Genomic DNA, 18205 nt, shown 5'->3' with positions numbered 1-18205 from the left:
TCATGAAGGGAAACTGTGTCGGTCTTCACAGCAATTTGAAATATTGTAGGCATTTTGACAAAGATGCTGGTTGACCATATAAAAATAATATACCGTAAAAGAATAAAATACTCTCTCACAAATAGTAGCTTTAAGATGACAAACTGGAAAATATTGTAATATATAATTTTTAAAAAGCTTCTAAAATGATTAATATATTATGGGATTAATCAAAACTAGCTAATATGATAACAAATCTAAATTTCTTGCTCACATAACAGTTTATTGAGGGCTTCCTAAGCAGGCAACTCTTCTCTAAGCTGAGATTCAGAGACCTAGGTCCCTTTTATCTTGTATTTCTACAACTGTCAACACATGGATCCCAAAGTTCCCTGGGTATTGTTTCCATTTCACTCACCCAAGGGAAAAAGGTTAAGTCAGGCCAAGAAATGGTGTAGATGATATTGTTCCACATTTTATTGGCCAGAACTCAGTCACAGGGATCCAATAGCAAGTGAGGCTAGGAAAAGTGCTCTAGCTGTATACCCAGGAGGGAGAGGAAAGGATTTAGGAAGTATCCAGGCACTTCTGCTGTGCACTATTCCAAAAATCTTTAAAAGAATGGAGAGATAATTGATAAAGAAAATAATCATCACACTTAGGTTTCTTTTTAAAAATAGTTCATTCCACATTTTACATCAAATTTAAGCATATGTAAATATTTAATTTCAAAGGAGAAGGGGGCCACAGAGGATAAGATGTTTGGATGGCATCATCAACTCAATGGACATGAGTTTGAGCAAACTACAGGATACAGTGATGGACAGGAAAGCCTGGCATGCTGCAGTCCATGGGATCGCAGAGGTCAGACATGACTGAGAGACTGAATAACAACACAAAATTTACATTTATTCATAATGCAGCATTTTCTATCTGTATTTGACATGACTTTTGTATTATCTAAGTTATCTGGCTTTCTGACAGAAAACAAAACAATCCTGTTTAGTATCTAAGTACTCTTAAGTCCATTATGGCAATTGTACTGATTCTTATATAGAATTTTCTTTGTAAACTGTAGGATGCAACAAGATTACCCAAATGCCTTTATGTGCCAGAATAACAAATGAAATTGATAGTCAAGGGCACTATTTGCAATTGTTAGAAATGTTCTTCTGGAAGGTCAAAGAATTCTTCCACATATACTAATGTGACTGCTTTTAATTTTAGCACCAAATAATTGGCTAGCTTTTCTTCTCGGTGAACAGCTTTATTAATGAAATCTATTTGCAGTTAGTAGTTCTATGCAGAGAAGATAAGAAATGGTAAATTATTCATTGAACAAAACATGCGTATTTTTAAGTGACATTAAACAAAGACACTTAAAAAAAGAAATTGTTGGAGCAATGCCCTGATGCAATCCATGATCTTGGCCTTAATGCACAATATTTTAGCTAAAAGAGTTAATGAGCACTATAATGGAGAGGTCTGGAGGGAAATATCTATTACTAAGGAAGTGGTTCCAAGTGAAAGCACAGGGAAAAAAAGAAAAAAAGGACATCAATTACTGAGTTTATTTAAAGGGAAGGTGTTACACATGACACTTGATTCCCCCTCCCCCTCTTTGGGAACTTTCAAAGAAAGACTAGACTTGAGGTGAGAAGCTTTAGAGAACAAGAGTGGGAATTTTGTTGAGCTGAAGCTGAGGGATATCTGAACTGATCTAAAATAATAGGTACAATTTTTGTAAGCATCTGATCTAGGTAAGTGCAGAAATAACTCCAGAAAGAATGAAGGGATGGAGTCAAAGCAAAACAACACCCAGTTGTGGATGGGACTAGTGATAGAAGCAAGGTTTGATGCTGTGAAGAGCAATGTTGCATAGGAATCTAGAATGCTAGGTCTATGAGTCAAGGCAAATTGGAAGTGGTCAAACAGGAGATGGCAAGAGTGAATGTTGACATTCTAGGAATCAGTGAACTAAGATGGAACGGAGTGGGTGAATTTAACTCAGATGACCATTATATCTACTACCGTGGGCAAGAATCCCTTAGAAGAAATGGAGTGGCCATCATAGTCAACAAAAGAGTCTGAAACACAGTACTTGGGTGCAATCTCAAAAACGACAGAATGATCTCTGTTTATTTTCAAGGCAAACAATTCAGTATCACAGTAATCCAACTCTATGCCCCAGCCAGTAATGCTGAAGAAGCTGAAGTTGAACGGCTCTATGAAGACCTACAAGACCTTCTAGAACTAACACCCAAAAAAGATGTCTTTTTCATTATAGGGACTGGAATGCAAAAGTAGGAAGTCAAGAAGTACCTGCTGTAACAGGAAAATTTGGTCTTGGAGTACAGAATGGAGCAGGGCAAAGGCTAATAGAGTTTTGCCAAGAGAACACACTGGTCCTAGTAAACACCCTCTTCCAACAACACAAGAGAAGACTTTACACATGGACATCACCAGATGGTCAACACCCAAATCGGATTGATTCTATTCTTTGCAGCTAAAGATGGAGAAGCTCTATACAGTCAGCAAAAGCAAGACCAGGAGCTGACTGTGGCTCAGATCATGAACTCCTTATTGCCAAATTCAGACTGAAATTAAAGAAAGTGGAGAAAACCACTAGACCATTCAGGTATGACCTAAATCAAATCCCTTATGACTATACAATGGAAGTGAGAAATAGATTTAAGGGACTAGATCTGACAGACAGAGTGCCTGATGAACTATTGACAGAGGTTTGTGACATCATACAGGAAACAGGAATCAAGACCAGCCCCAAGAAAAAGAAATGCAAAAAAGCAAAATGGCTGTCTGAGGAGGCCTTACAAATAGCTGTGAAAAGAGAGGAAGTGAAAAGCAAAGGATAAAAGGAAAGATATACCCATTTGAATGCAGAGAAAGCCTTCCTCAGGGATCAGTGCAAAGAAACAGAGGAAAACAATAGAATGGGAAAGACTAGAGACCTCTTCAAGAAAATTAGAGATACCAAGGGAACATTTCATGGAAATATGGGCTCAATAAAGGACAGAAATGGTAAGGACCTAACAGAAGGAGAAGATATTAAGAGGAGGTGGCAAGAATACACAGAAGAACTGTACAAAAAAGATGATCACGACCCAGATAATCATGATTGTGTGATCACTCACCCAGAGCCAGACATCCTGGAATGTGAAGCCAATGGGCTGTAGGAAGCATCACTATGAACAAAGCTAGTGGAGCTGACGGAATTCCAGTTGAGCTATTTCAAATTCTGAAAGATGATGCTATGAAAGTAGCTGCACTCAATATGCCACCAATTTTGGAAAACAGCAGTGGCCACAGGACTGGAAAAGGTCAGTTTTCATTCCAATCCCAAAGAATGCTCAAACTACTGAACAATTGCACTCATCTCAGATGCTAGTAAAGTAATGCTCAAAATTCTCCAAGCCAGGCTTCAACAATATGTGAACCATGAACTTCCAGAGGTTCAAGCTGGTTTTAGAAAAGGCAGAGGAACCAGAGGTCAAATTGCCAACATCTGCTGGACAATTGAAAAAGCAAGAGAGTTCCGGAAATACATCTATTTCTGCTCTATTGACTATGCCAAAGCCTTTGATTGTGTGGCTCACAATAAACTGTGGAAAATTCTGTAAGTGACGGGAATATGAAATCACCTGACCTGCCTCTTGAGAAACCTGTATGCAGGTCAGGAACCAACAGTTAGACTGAACATGGAACAACAGACTGGTTCCAAATAGGAAAAGGAGTACGTCAAGGCTGTATATTGTCACCCTGCTTATTTAACGTATATGCTGAGTACATCATGAGAAACGCGCTGGGCTGGAGAAAGCAAAGCTGGAATCAAGATTGCTGGGAGAAATATCAATAACCACAGATATGCAGATGACACCACCCTCATGGCAGAAAGTGAAGAAGAACTAAAGAGCCTCTTGATGAAATTGAAGAGGAGAGTAAAAAGTTGGCTTAAAGCTCAACATTCAGAAATCTAAGATCATGGCATTCGGTCCCATCACTTCATGGCAAATAGATGGAGAAACAGTGGAAACAGTGGCTGACTTTATTTTTCTGGGCTCCAAAATCACTGCAGATGGTGACTGCAGCCATGAAATTAAGACGCTTACTCCTTGGAAGGAAAGTTATGACCAACCTAGACAACATATTGAAAAGCAGAGACACTACTTTGTCAACAAAGGTCCATCTAGTCAAGGCTATGTTTTTTCCAGTGGTCATGTATGGATGTGAGAGTTGGGCTATAAAGAAAACTGAGCACCAAAGAATTGATGCTTTTGAACTGTGGTATTGGAGAAGACTCTTGAGAGTCCCTTGGACTGCAAGGAGATCCAACCAGTCCATCCTAAAGGAGATCAGTCCTGGGTGTTCATTGGTAGGACTGATGTTGAAGCTGAAACTCCAATATTTTGGCCACTTGATGTGAAGAGCTGACTCATTTGGAAAGACCCTGATGCTGGGAAAGATTGAGGGCAGGAGGAGAAGGGGACAACAGAGGATGAGATGGTTGGATGACATCACCTACTCAATGGACATGGGTTTGGGTGAACTCTGGAAATTGGTGATGGACAGGGAGGCCTGTTGCAGTTCATGAGGTTGCAGAGTCAGACACGACTGAACAACTGAGCTGAACTGATCCAGGTAAGTTGGTGAGAGACACAAGTGAGTTTGCATCCACCTTGGTTCTTAAGAGGACCAAAATGAACACATTCAGGGATGTTCTTAAAAAGCAGAAAACACAGCAAAGTATTAGAGTCCATAGATTACCATGTCAACACAAAAGGAAAGAAAATAGGTAATAAGCATAAGGAATAAAATGATCTTTAACACAGGATGAACAAGACTTATTGTTTTAAATTCATTTACGTTTCAATGGTTTACATATGTGTCATTAAAACATTTTCTCATAATTATATTGCATAATTTAATTTAGTGCTTGAAAATCATCAAGACAGTTTTCATGGAAAGTAAAAACTACTTGGTTTAATCTGGCAAATGTTCCCAGATACATCACCTAGTTCCTCCCCCAATAACTTATTCCTTGTTCCAGCTTAAAAATTTTAGGTAGTTCTTAAAAACATCATGAGAACAGTAAAACCCAAATTCTAGAATATGATAAAATGTTCTATTATATGAATCTTTATTTTTCTGGGCCTCAATTAATACAACTGTTTAACTTTAATTTTCTCTAGACAGATGGAACTGTTACATTGTTAGAATAGGAAACAGGAGTCCAGAATGGCAGTGGCTAAAAGACAAGGAAGGGAAAAGCCCATGAAAATAGAACAAAGTAATGCCCGAGGACCGGAGTGAGGGCCTCAGGTAGAACAAACAGTACTTCTGGATAGCCCAATTTACATAAGGTAGGCCCAGGAGGAGGGAAAAAAAAAGACATATAAAAAGAGGAGCCAAAGGGCCAGGGGTCTCTCTCTTTCCCATGTGTGTGCCCTCATTTTCTCTCTGCTTCTCTCTCTCTTTTCTTTGCATATTTTGGGTCAGCATGCCCTCATGCCTCGAGGATGCATTTTCCCTTATTTTCTAAATAAAACTGATCTGTCCAAGAACTATAACATGGACTGTCCAAGAGCTGTGATTCTCCGAGGACTTTAACATCATTGCTTCAGATCTTTGTTGTGACAAGACAGAGCCAAGGAGATTACACGCCCCTAACAGAACTAAAATAATCTATTAAATACCTTCCCCTATATCCCTTATTTATACTTCTGTATATTGTGATTCTTTGTCACAGAACATTCTTCCACATTTGGGGGGATGGCTAAATTCTACTCCTCTGATGGAGAAGGATAAGCTTCTACAAGCTTCCTGATGGGAGAGACTGACTGAGGGAGAAACTGGGTCTTGTTCTGATGGGTAGGGCCATGGAAGTGATAAATAGATTCAGGGGATTAGATCTGATAGGCAGAATGCTTGAAGAACTATGGACAGAGGTTCATGACATTGTTTAGGAGACAGGGATCAAGACCATCCCCAAGAAAAAGACATGCAAAAAGGCAAAATGGTTGTCTGAGGAGGCCTTACAAATAGCTATGAGTAGAAGAGAAGCCAAAGGTGAAGGTGAAAAGGAAAGATAAACCACTTGAATGCAGAGTTCCAAAGAATAGCAAGGAGAGATAAGAAAGACATTCTCAGTGATCAGTGCAAAGAAATAGAGGAAAACAATAGAATGGGAAAGACCAGAGAGCCCTTCAAGAAAATTAGAGATACCAAGGGACTTTTTCATGCATAGATGGGCAAAATAAAGTACAGAATTGGTATGGACCTAACAGAAGCAGAAGATATTAAGAACAGGTGGCAAGAATACACAGAAGTATTATACAAAAAAGATCTTCATGACCCAGATAATCATAATGGTATGATAACTCACCTAGAGCCAGACACCCTGGAATGCGAAGTCAACTGGGCCTTAAGAAGCATCACTACAAACAAAACTAGTGGAGGTGATGGGATTCAGGCTGAGCTGTTTCAAATCTTAAAAAATGATGCTGTGAAAGTTCTGCACTCAATATGCCAGCAAATTTGGAAAATTCAGCAGTGGCCACAGGACTGGAAAAGATCAGTTTTCATTCCAATCTTAAAGAAAGGCAATGCCAAAGAATGCTCAAACTACCACACAATTGCACTCATCTCACACGCTAGTAAAGTAATGCTCAAAATTCTCCAAAATAATCTTGAGAAAGAAGAATGGAACTGGAGGAATCAACCTGCCTGACTTCAGACTCTACTACAAAGCCACAGTCATCAAGACAGTATGGTACTGGCACAAAGACAGAAATATAGATCAATGGAACAGAATAGAAAGCCCAGAGATAAATCCACGAACCTATGGACACCTTATCTTTGACAAAGGAGGCAAGGATATACAATGGAAAAAAGACAACCTCTTTAACAAGTGGTGCTGGGAAAACTGGTCAACCACTTGTAAAAGAATGAAACTAGAACACTTTCTAACACCATACACAAAAATAAACTCAAAATGGATTAAAGATCTAAATGTAAGACCAGAAACTATAAAACTCCTAGAGGAGAACATAGGCAAAATACTCTCCGACATAAATCACAGCAAGATCCTCTATGACCCACCTCCCAGAATATTGGAAATAAAAGCAAAACTAAACAAATGGGACCTAATGAAACTTAAAAGCTTTTGCACTACAAAGGAAACTATAAGTAAGGTGAAAAGACAGCCCTCAGATTGGGAGAAAATAATAGCAAATGAAGAAACAGACAAAGGATTAATCTCAAAAATATACAAGCAACTCCTGCAGCTCAATTCCAGAAAAATAAATGACCCAGTCATAAAATGGGCCAAAGAACTAAACAGACATTTCTCCAAAGAAGACATACAGATGGCTAACAAACACATGAAAAGATGCTCAACATCACTCATTATTAGAGAAATGCAAATCAAAACCACAATGAGGTACCATTACACGCCAGTCAGGATGGCTGCTATCCAAAAGTCTACAAGCAATAAATGCTGGAGAGGGTGTGGAGAAAAGGGAACCCTCTTACACTGTTGGTGGGAATGCAAACTAGTACAGCCGCTATGGAAAACAGTGTGGAGATTTCTTAAAAAACTGGAAATAGAACTGCCATATGACCCAGCAATCCCACTTCTGGGCATACACACTGAGGAAACCAGATCTGAAAGAGACACGTGCACCCCAATGTTCATCGCAGCACTGTTTATAATAGCCAGGACATGGAAGCAACCTAGATGCCCATCAGCAGATGAATGGATAAGGAAGCTGTGGTACATACACACCATGGAATATTACTCAGCCATTAAAAAGAATTCATTTGAACCAGTCCTAATGAGATGGATGAAGCTGGAGCCCATTATACAGAGTGAAGTAAGCCAGAAAGATAAAGAACATTACAGCATACTAACACATATATATGGAATTTAGAAAGGTGATAACGATAACCCTATATGCAAAACAGAAAAAGAGACACAGAAATACAGAACAGACTTTTGAACTTTGTGGGAGAATGTGAGGGTGGGATATTTCAAAAGAACAGCATGTATACTATCTATGGTGAAACAGATCACCAGCCCAGGTGGGATGCATGAGACAAGTGCTCCGGCCTGGTGCAGTGGGAAGACCCAGAGGAATCGGGTGGAGAGGGAGGTGGGAGGGGGGATCGGGATTGGGAATACATGTAAATCCATGGCTGATTCATATCAATGTATGACAAAACCCACTGGAAAAAAAATAATAATTAAAAAAATAAATAAATAAAAGGTATTGAGTATATAAAAAAAAAAAAAAATTCTCCAAGCCAGGCTTCAACAGTACGTGAACTGCGAAATTTCAGATGTTCAAGCTGGATTTAGAAAAGGCAGAGGAGCCAGAGATCAAATTGCCAACATCTGTTGGATCATCAAAAAAGGGAGACAGTTCCAGAAAAACATCTACTTCTGCTATATTGACTACACCAAAGCCTTTGACTGTGTGGATCACAACAAACTGTGGAAAATTCTTAAAGAGATGGGAATAGCAGATCACCTGACTTGCCTCCTGAGAAATCTGTATGCAGTAAAGAAACAACAGTTAGAACTGAACATGGAACAACAGACTGGTTCCAAATCAGGAAAGGAGTACGTCAGGTTGTATATTGTCACCCTGCTTATTTAACTTATATGCTGAGCACATCATGTGAAATGCCGGGCTGGATGAAGCACAAGCTGGAATCAAGATTGCCAGGAGAAATATCAATAACTTCATATATGCAGATGACACCACACTTATGGCAGGAAGCAAAGAAGAAATAAAGAGCCTCTTGATGAAAGTGAAAGAGGATAGTGAAAAAGTGGGCTTAAAACTCAACATTCGGATAACTAAGATCGTGGCATCTGGTCCCATGGCAGTGGATGGGAAACAATGGAAACAGGACAAACTTTGCTTTCTTGGGCTCCAAAATCACTTCAGATGGTGACTGCAGCCATGAAATTAAAAGATGTTTGCTCCTTGGAAGAAAAATTATGACCAACCTAGACAGCATATTTAAAAGCAGAGACATTACTGTGCCAACAAAGGTCTGTCTAGCCAATGCTATGGTTTTTCCAGTAGTCATGTATGGATGTGAGAGTTGTACTATAAGAGGGGTGGAGGGGGTGAGATGTATGGAAAGAGTAACATGGAAACTTACATTACTATATGTAAAATAGATAGCCAAAGAGAAAGTGCCATATGGCTCAGGAAAAACTCAAACAGGGGCTCTGTATCAACCTAGAGGGGTGGGATGGGGAGGGAGACGGGAGGGAGATTCAAAGGGAAGGGGATATATGTATACCTTTGCTTGATTCATGTTGAGGTTTGACAGAAAACAGCAAAATTCTGTAAAGCAATTATCCTTCAATAAAAAATTAATTAATAAAAAAAAAACTGAAAAAAGAGAAAGAAAGCTGAGCACTGAAGAATTGATGCTTTTGAACTGTGGTGTTGGAGAAGACTCTTGAGAGTCACTTGGACAGCAAGGAGATCCAACCAGTCCATCCTAAATGAAAGCAGTCCTGAATATTCATTGGAAGTACTGATGCTGAAGCTGAAACTCCAATACTTTGGCCACCTGATGCGAAGAACCGACTTATAGGAAAAGACCCTGATGCTGGGAAATATTGAAGGTGGGAGTAGAAGGGGAGGACAGAGGATGAGACAGACGTTTGGATGGCATCACCGATTCAATGGACATGAGTTTGAGTAAACTCCGGGAGTTGGTGATGGACAGGGAATACTGGCATGCTGCAGTCCATGGGGTCGCAGAGTGGGACACAATGGAGCATCTGAACTGAACTGAAACTCTACTCTTTCTTCAAGAAGCAGCTCAAAATTATGGTCATCATATTCAGACACCATTAAGTGTGTCTCTAACATGCTTCCTTAGTATTTTGACCTTCTATTATTGTGTTTTTACAATGTATTATGCTTTCCACATACTCCTTTGTTTCCAACCCATATTGTGAGCTTCTGGAGTGTAACAACTAGCTATCTTTTAAGTCTATGTCCAGAACGAGTAAATAGAGAAATACAGTATATAGTAAGTCTCTTTCAAATGTTTTTGAGAAAACTATCTCCAACAGGTCCTAACACACTAATAAAGCACATTAATATTTTAACTTAATTGAATTTTGAAAAATCATGAAAGAAATTATGCTATATTTGCAGGTGAGCATTACAGAATATCCTTTCACTTACATCCAATCATGAAGCAATCATGAACATATAGTGATTTTAGTTTCTTTATTTTTTCAATAAATTTTCTTTCTAACACACAATGAACTGAACTGTGTTCCCCTAAAATTCATATTTGACATCCTAACCTTCAGTGGGATGTTATTTGGAGATTGGGCCTTGGAAGGTATCTAGGTTTAGATGAGATCATGAAGCAGGGGCACTTATCTTGGGGTTAGTGCCTTTGTAAGAAAAGACACCAGAGACCTGCTTTCTTTCACTTTCCTCTATGTTAGATTATAGCAACAAGGCAACAGTCTGTAAGCCAAGTAGATACCTTTCACCAGAACCCGATCATGCTGAATCCCTGATTTTGAACTTCTAGCCTCCAGAGGTGTGTGAAAATAATGTCTGTTGTTTAAGACATGAATCCTTGAAATTTGTTATGACAGCCTCACCTGACTAAGAGTATATATACTGACTCTATAGCTGAAATATATACTATACATATAAATGTAAACACACACACATTCTCTCACTTACTGATTATATAGGAAATATCATTTCAGATATAACTCAGAATTAAATGATATAATGTAACTGGCAGCAACAAGAAACTAAATATCTAATTTTTACCACTGAGATAATTAATCAGTTGCAATTTAAACCACAAAACGTAATACTGCATTTTTCAAAGCTAACTTTAACTATTTTAAAGGATCCATTATTCATCAAAGCATTTCTAAAACTGATACTTATACTAGATTATCATTTAAGTATATTAACTTTTAAAATAAATATTATGTTAATTTAGGAAAGCTTAAACTAAAATTAGGTCTGCTTCACTGATAAATTCACATCACATCAATTTTGAGAGGCTAAAAGAAAACAAAACAGAATAAAAACCTTTGTATATTACAAAACCTGATAGTAATCAATACCTGTATTCCTCTTGTGTAAACCGTGGGATTTCTCCTGGATGTAAGACAAGAATCTTCACAGTGGCACTGCTGGACATCACAGGCTCACCATCATCAAAAGCAACAATGACCAACTTAAAAAGTAATAAAAATTCTAGTTAAAGATGATTTAAAAGAAGAAGACAAAAGCATAATTTTTCCATTAATGTTTTAAATTATTGAACTGCCTGGTTCCAAAAGGGGGAGCAATATTAATTTTCTCATTGCCTACCAAGTAGAAGACACATGCTAGGATATGCACAACAATCCCACCAGGTAGATGTTATTATTCCCATTTTCCAGGTGAGAAAGCTCAAAGAAATTCAGTTAACAGTTTTATGATATAATGAAACAGGGCACTCAAAGACAGTGCACTGGGACAACCCTGAGGGATGGGATAGGGAAGGAGTTGGGAAGGGGGTTCAGGATGGGGGAACACATGTACACCCATGGCTGTTTCATGTCAATGTATGGCAAAAAAACACTACAATATTGTAAAGTAATTAGCCTTCAAATAAAATAAATATATTTTTTTTAAAGCTAGCAGTAAAACGGGTATAAGATACTACATCTCTCAAAACCTATTCTCTCTTTCACAATTCCACTGGTGCCTACAGTAAAAACATGAAACCTTTATAAGTTTGAACACATTTTAAAAGTATTAAGTTCAGTCTCATCGATAGCAAAAAGCTAATTAGCTTGCTTATAAAAAGAAATTAATTTTTTCCAGTGAATCAATTGTCTGCAAGATTATACAGAAGAAATACTTCACTTTGGAAGATAAAATTGGAAATCTTCATAGTTTAACACACTTTGATATGCACTCTCTTAAAAATAATTAATTATAGAAAACCAAGTTCATACTGTAGAATAAAGAATGTTCAAATGATGTGAACTAAAGAAAAAGTTTTAGTCTTAAGATTAATATCTGTATATTATTTATTACTAAGATAGTTTTTATAATCAATCATTTTTTTGACTAACTGTATTATGTCAAGAAGAACTTAAGTTTAAGAAATATTAAAGTTCAAAACTATGTATTTCTCTAGAATGTATATAATGTTGGATACTGCAGGTGACTAAACTAAATCAAACTAGATCACGGAACCACAATCAAGAGTCATCCTGAGAGTCACAATTTGCCTTCAGGTTAATACTTACAAACAGAATAATTATTTCAAATGGAGATAAAATTATGTGAGACAGTGCTCACTGATATTCACAAGGTTAACTGATGAAAGTATTTCCCCAATGTATGGTCAAAGGCTTTATTCTCAGAGACAAAATTTTTCTAGTAACTACAGAGAATGGAAACAGTCAAACATTTAATATAATGGGTTATTTATGATAATAGGGAAGGGTAATATTATTTCAAATTTTCTAAAAGTATAATGTATCAAGAAGATATAAACTTGAACCAACAATTGCCTCTAGGTACTGATCTTGAGGAAAAGAAATATCAAGTGGCAAATTATATCTGAACAAGGAGTTTTGCAACAGTAAAGATTGTTGTAACAAAAATGGAAACAGACTAATTATCCAACAACAAGTTATTGGACAAAAAAGTAAAAACAATATATATTCATACAATAGCATATTGTCTAACCATTTAAATATCATTAATAGTATTCATATACTTAAATTTTAAAAAGTATTATAAATAATAAAATCATACAGTCATTCTATTTTTTAAAATTTTGTATGCTTTCATTTGCAGGGAATTTTATCACAAAGATAGAGATAAAATGGTAAATTTTAATTTCCAAGAAGAGAAATACCAAGCATTTTTTTTTCTTTTTACTTAACTGTAGTTTCTAAGTGCCTATGCAGTAAAAATGTACTGCTTTGTAACTTTAAAATATTAAAAAGGAGAAAAATGGGAAAATGTATGGTTGTTTGTTAAACCAAACTCTAAAACAAAAGTTAAATATCAAATAGACACTATAGAGAAAACACTGAACTGACCTTGAAAATTGTTGTAGGTTCTTCATTAAGATTAACTCGAGTTATTACTTTTCCAGAATCTTCTTCTACATCAAAAATACTTGCAGGATAGGGAAATTGGACATCATCTACCCTATACCTCACACGGCTTGCAGGTAATCCCTAAAATAAAATTATATATTATTTCACAAAAGGAAGACAAAATGTAGTGATAATGCAAAATTGATTTGTAAAATAAATAGTCATTTAGAAATAAAAAATGATATTTTAACTTTTCATATTTTCAGGTTTAAAATGTAGCAGAACTTTTATTTCTTTAGAATAACAATCTGAATCAGAGAAGTGTCTTTATTACATGTTATTTAAAATTATTTATGCAAAAGAATAAATCAAAGGTTTCCTTGGATGTCTTCCCTCCATATTTCTCTAATTATATGAACTTCACATTCTTTCTTGAACATTGTTTCTCTTTAATATTTCATCATATGAGATCATTATAAGTTATTTTCCTTGTTAGAACTCTGTGATGCTCAGAGAAGATAAAGTGTGAAGGATTAAGGTAAACCGGACAAGTGGGTATGAAAGTAAAAGAAATATTATTTGCCATCTGTTCTATGCTATTTACTAGGCAAGGTTATTTTCATAAATCAATTCTCACAACAATCCTTTAGGATAACATTACTACAATGATGATAGTAATAATAGTAAAATAATGATAGTTAATATCTGTTGGAAGCTTATTACATGTGAGAATCACACTAAAATTTTTACATATATAGTCTACCAAACATTTTTTAAATGAACTTGGAGCTTATATGGTATTTAAAAATGCTGAAATGTCCCAGACATATATCAAGATAAGTTGGAATAGCAAACAAAAAAATTTATTTGTAAAGTAAAGCTAACATTTGATAATTTTGAAAAAGAGTCTGTAACTAGAACAGTCAAAAATACATTGAATGTCATCACTTATATTAGAATTAAGACTGGCTTTACTTTTAATTATAATGGGGTGGGCACTCTACTTTTTCTAAGTGCTTACAGCCAGTAAATCTCATCAGTCCTAGGAGTAAAATAAACACCTCAGACTCAGAGTTAATATGTGGTCAAGTTTGATTTCAAACCTTAACAAACACTATATTATATCACAAAACTCTTTAGAGAAGAACACCTCTATTCAGCATTATCCTGATGTGATATAAGGGTGTAGCACCAATGTTACCTCATAGGCTCATTTGGTTAATGAGGCTTGTGGGATGATGGTTCTGAGAACATTGTTCTCGATATTGTTGACCTTCTTCATGACTATCCTTGAACAGTATGTATTGCTCATGTTGATTCCTGAGTCACATTGGGGTTACAGGACAAATATGTCAGCCTACAGAACTTGTATAATCCCCTTATTACTAGCTGTAAGTCCAATCCTTTCATTCATGCCATCTTGGTTTATCACTACCTCCTTGAACACCTGATGCAACTCTTTTCACTCTTTTGTTTTTCCTTCTTCCTATCTTGTGACTCCATCTCAGATTCTGCTTGTTCCCACTCTTCTTAGAGTGTCCCAAGGCTCTGTGACAGGCACTTTTATCTTCTCTACCTCCACTCAAGTCCTGTATAACTTCTTTTAGTTCATGATTTACATACCTCCCATTTGTTAATAATCCTAAATTTAAATTTTTGGCACTTTTGTTCCTAGAGAAAAATTACAGCAAAAACCATTTCAAAAACAAATTTTCAGTTTCTACTAACATCAATATCCATTCAGTCTATAGTATTGCGATTCTTTGGACTATCATGACTCAGTTATCAAGAAACGTACAATATGTCAGTTATACTGGGCATCTGTCTAATAATGTCAAGGTATTAGTGATACATTTGGAATTTATAGCTTAAACTGATAAAACAAACAAACAAACTTAAAGCAAACAACTTTTAGTGTTACAGAGTGTTATCCTGAAGATGCCTACAATATTTTGCTATCCAGAATATCTTACAATCTTCCTGGAGGATTGCTACAAACAAGGTTGTATGTAGAAGAACATATATGTTATATATTAGCCATATCAGTAGGTTTGAATTTTGATGTCACAGATTACTATCACATAAAGAAAATGTGCCCCTAAGATGACATTTTAAGCCCATAAAATACATTTTAATTGTTTCTTCCATCACCCTGTTATCAAGAGACAACATTTCATTTCATAAAACATAATACAACTAAACATCTAAAATGATTTAGATGTTCTTTGAATATATTCAAAAGTTTTTTCTCTTTCTTCCATTTTATCCCTTTCTCTCTTCTCACAACCTTCTTCTCTTCTTCACTCTATTTTCTCTTTCCTCTCCTTTTCTTCTCTGTTTCCTTCCCTCTCTTCCTAATTTTCCTTCTAAAATATATATATTTTTAAATAATAGCCTTGTTTCAGTTTGTTAATGTGAAGTATCACATATATTGATTTGCCAATATTGAAGACTCCTTGTATCCCTGGATAAGGCCCACTTGGTCATGATGTATGATCTTTTTAATATGTTGTTGGATTCTGTAAAAACCATATGATTATCTCAATAGATGCAGAGAAAGCCTTTGATAAAGTTAAACATCCATTTATGATAAAAAACCTTCCAGAAATCAGGCATAGAAGGAACATACCTCACCATAATAAAAGCCATATATGATAAACCCACAGCAAACATTATCCTCAATGGTGAAAAATTGAAAACATTTCCCATAAAGTCAGGAAGGAGACAAGGGTGCCCACTCTCACCGCTACTATTCAACATAGTTTTGGAAGTGTTAGCCACAGCAATTAGAGAAGAAAAAGAAATAAAAGGAATCCAGACTGGAAAAGAAGAAGTAAAACTCTCACTGTTTGCAGATTACATGATCCTCTACATAGAAAACCCTAAAAAAAAAAAAAAAAACAAAAAAAAACAGAAAATTACTAGAGTTAATCAATGAATATAGTAAAGTTGCAGGGTATAAAATGAACACAGAGAAATCCCTTGCATTCCTATACAGTAACAATGAGAAAAAGGAAAGAGAAATTAAGGAAACAATTACATTCACTGTTGCAATGAAAATAATAAAATACTTAGGAATAAAGTTACCTAAAGAAACAAAAAACCTGTACATAGAAAACTATAAAACACTGATGAAAGAAATCAAAGATGACACTGATAGATGAAGAAATACACCATGCTCATGGATTGGAAGAATCAATATACTGAAAATGAGTATATTAGCCAAAGCAATCTATAGATTCAATTCACTCCCTATCAAGCTACCAATAGTATTTTTCAGAGAACTAAAACAAATAACTTCACAATTTGTATGGAAATACAAAAAACCTCAAACAGCCAAAGGAATCTTGAGAAAGAAGAATGGAACTGGAGGAATCAACCTGCTTTACTTCAGGCTATACTACAAAGCTATAGTCATCAAGACAGTATGGTACTGGCACAAAGACAGAAATATAGATCAATGGAACAAAATAGAAAGCCCAGAGATAAATCCACACACCTATGGACACCTCATCTTTGACAAAGGATGCAAGAATATACAATGGAGAAAAGACAATCTCTTTAACAAGTGGTGCTGGGAAAACTGGTCAACAACTTGTAAAAGAATGAAAATAGAACACTTTCTAACACCATAAACCAAAATAAACTCAAAATGGGTTAAAGATCTAAATATAAGACCAGAAATGACAAAACTCCTAGAGGAAAACATAGGCAAAACACTCTCTGACATAAATCACTGCAGGATCCTCTACAACCCATCTCCCAGTGTAATGAAAATAATAGCAAAAATAAACAAATGGGACCTAATTAAACTTAAAACCTTTTGCACAATGAAGGAAACTATAAGCAAGGTGAAAAGACAGCCCTCAGAATGGGAGAAAATAATAGCAAATGAAGCACCTGACAAAGAATTAATCTCAAAAATATACAAACAGTTCCTGCAGCTCAATTCCAGAAAAATAAATGACCTGATCAAAAATGGGCCAAAGAACTAAACAGACATGTATCAAAAGAAGACACACAGATGGCTAACAAACACATGAAAAGATGCTTAACCATCACTCACTATCAGAGAAGTGCAAATCAAAACCACAATGAGGTACCATCTCACACCGGTCTGAATGACTGCTATCAAAAAGTCTACTAACAATAAATGCTACTGAGGGTGCGGAGAAAAGAGAACCCTCTTACACTGTTGGTGGGAATGCAAACTGTTACAGTCACTATGGAGAACAGTGTGGAGATTCCTTAAAAAAACTGGAAAGAGAGCTGCCTTATGACCCAGCAATCCAACTTCTGGGTATACACACTGAGGAAACCAGAATTGAAAGAGACACATGTACCCCAATGTTCATCACAGCACTGTTTACAATAGCTAGGACATGGGAGCAACCTAGATGTCCATCAGCAGACTAATGGATAAGAAAGCTGTGGTATATATATACACAATGGAATATTACTCAGCTATTAAAAAGAATGCATTTGAAGCAGTTATAGTGAGGTAGATGAAACTGGAGTCAATTATACAGAGTGAAGTAACTCAGAAAGAAAAACACCAATACAGTATATTAATGCATATATTTGGAATTTAGAAAAATGGTAATGATGACCCTATATGTGAGACAGCTAAAGAGACACAGAGATAAAGAACAGACTTTTGAACTCTGTGGGAGAAGGCGAGGGTGGGATGATTTGAGAGAATAGCATTGAAACATGTATAGTAATGTATGTGAAATAGATTGCCAGTCCAGGTTTGATGCATGAGACAGGGTGCTCAGGGACAGTGCACTGGGATGACCCTGAGGGATGGGATGGGGAGGGAGGTGGGAGGGGGTTTCAGGATGGGGGACACATGTACACCCATGGCTGATTCATGTAAATGTATGGCAAAACCCACCACAATATTGCAACATAATTAGCCTCCAATTAAAATTAACTAATTAATTTTTTAAAAATTAGACAAGAAGGGAGATAAGACAAAAAATATTCAATCTACGGTCACCCTTTTAAGGCTAAGTTTTCAATTCTACTAATTATTAAAATGTGTTAGAGAATTTTTTCTTTTTAGTGAAGCCTGTCCCTGAACTCATC

The 18205-nt window shown here is 36.2% G+C and overlaps 1 protein-coding gene across 1 annotated transcript in view; it reads right to left on the bottom strand.

The window, feature by feature from the left end:
- The window catches only part of PCDH15 (protocadherin related 15), a 1264171-nt gene that overhangs the window by 157672 nt on the left and 1088294 nt on the right, over window positions 1–18205 (bottom strand). The window contains exons 24-25 of the mRNA XM_043926323.1: window positions 13115–13255; window positions 11132–11244 (exon numbers count right to left, since the gene is read on the bottom strand). Of these exons, the coding sequence (XP_043782258.1) occupies window positions 11132–11244; window positions 13115–13255 (254 nt within the window). The remainder of the gene's footprint in view (window positions 1–11131; window positions 11245–13114; window positions 13256–18205) is intronic.

Source organism: Cervus elaphus, chromosome 15 (genome assembly GCF_910594005.1).
Source record: "Cervus elaphus chromosome 15, mCerEla1.1, whole genome shotgun sequence".
NCBI classification, from domain to species: domain Eukaryota; kingdom Metazoa; phylum Chordata; class Mammalia; order Artiodactyla; family Cervidae; genus Cervus; species Cervus elaphus.
Note: the sequence above shows the minus strand (reverse complement) of the source record. Positions and strands in the feature narration are given on the sequence as shown.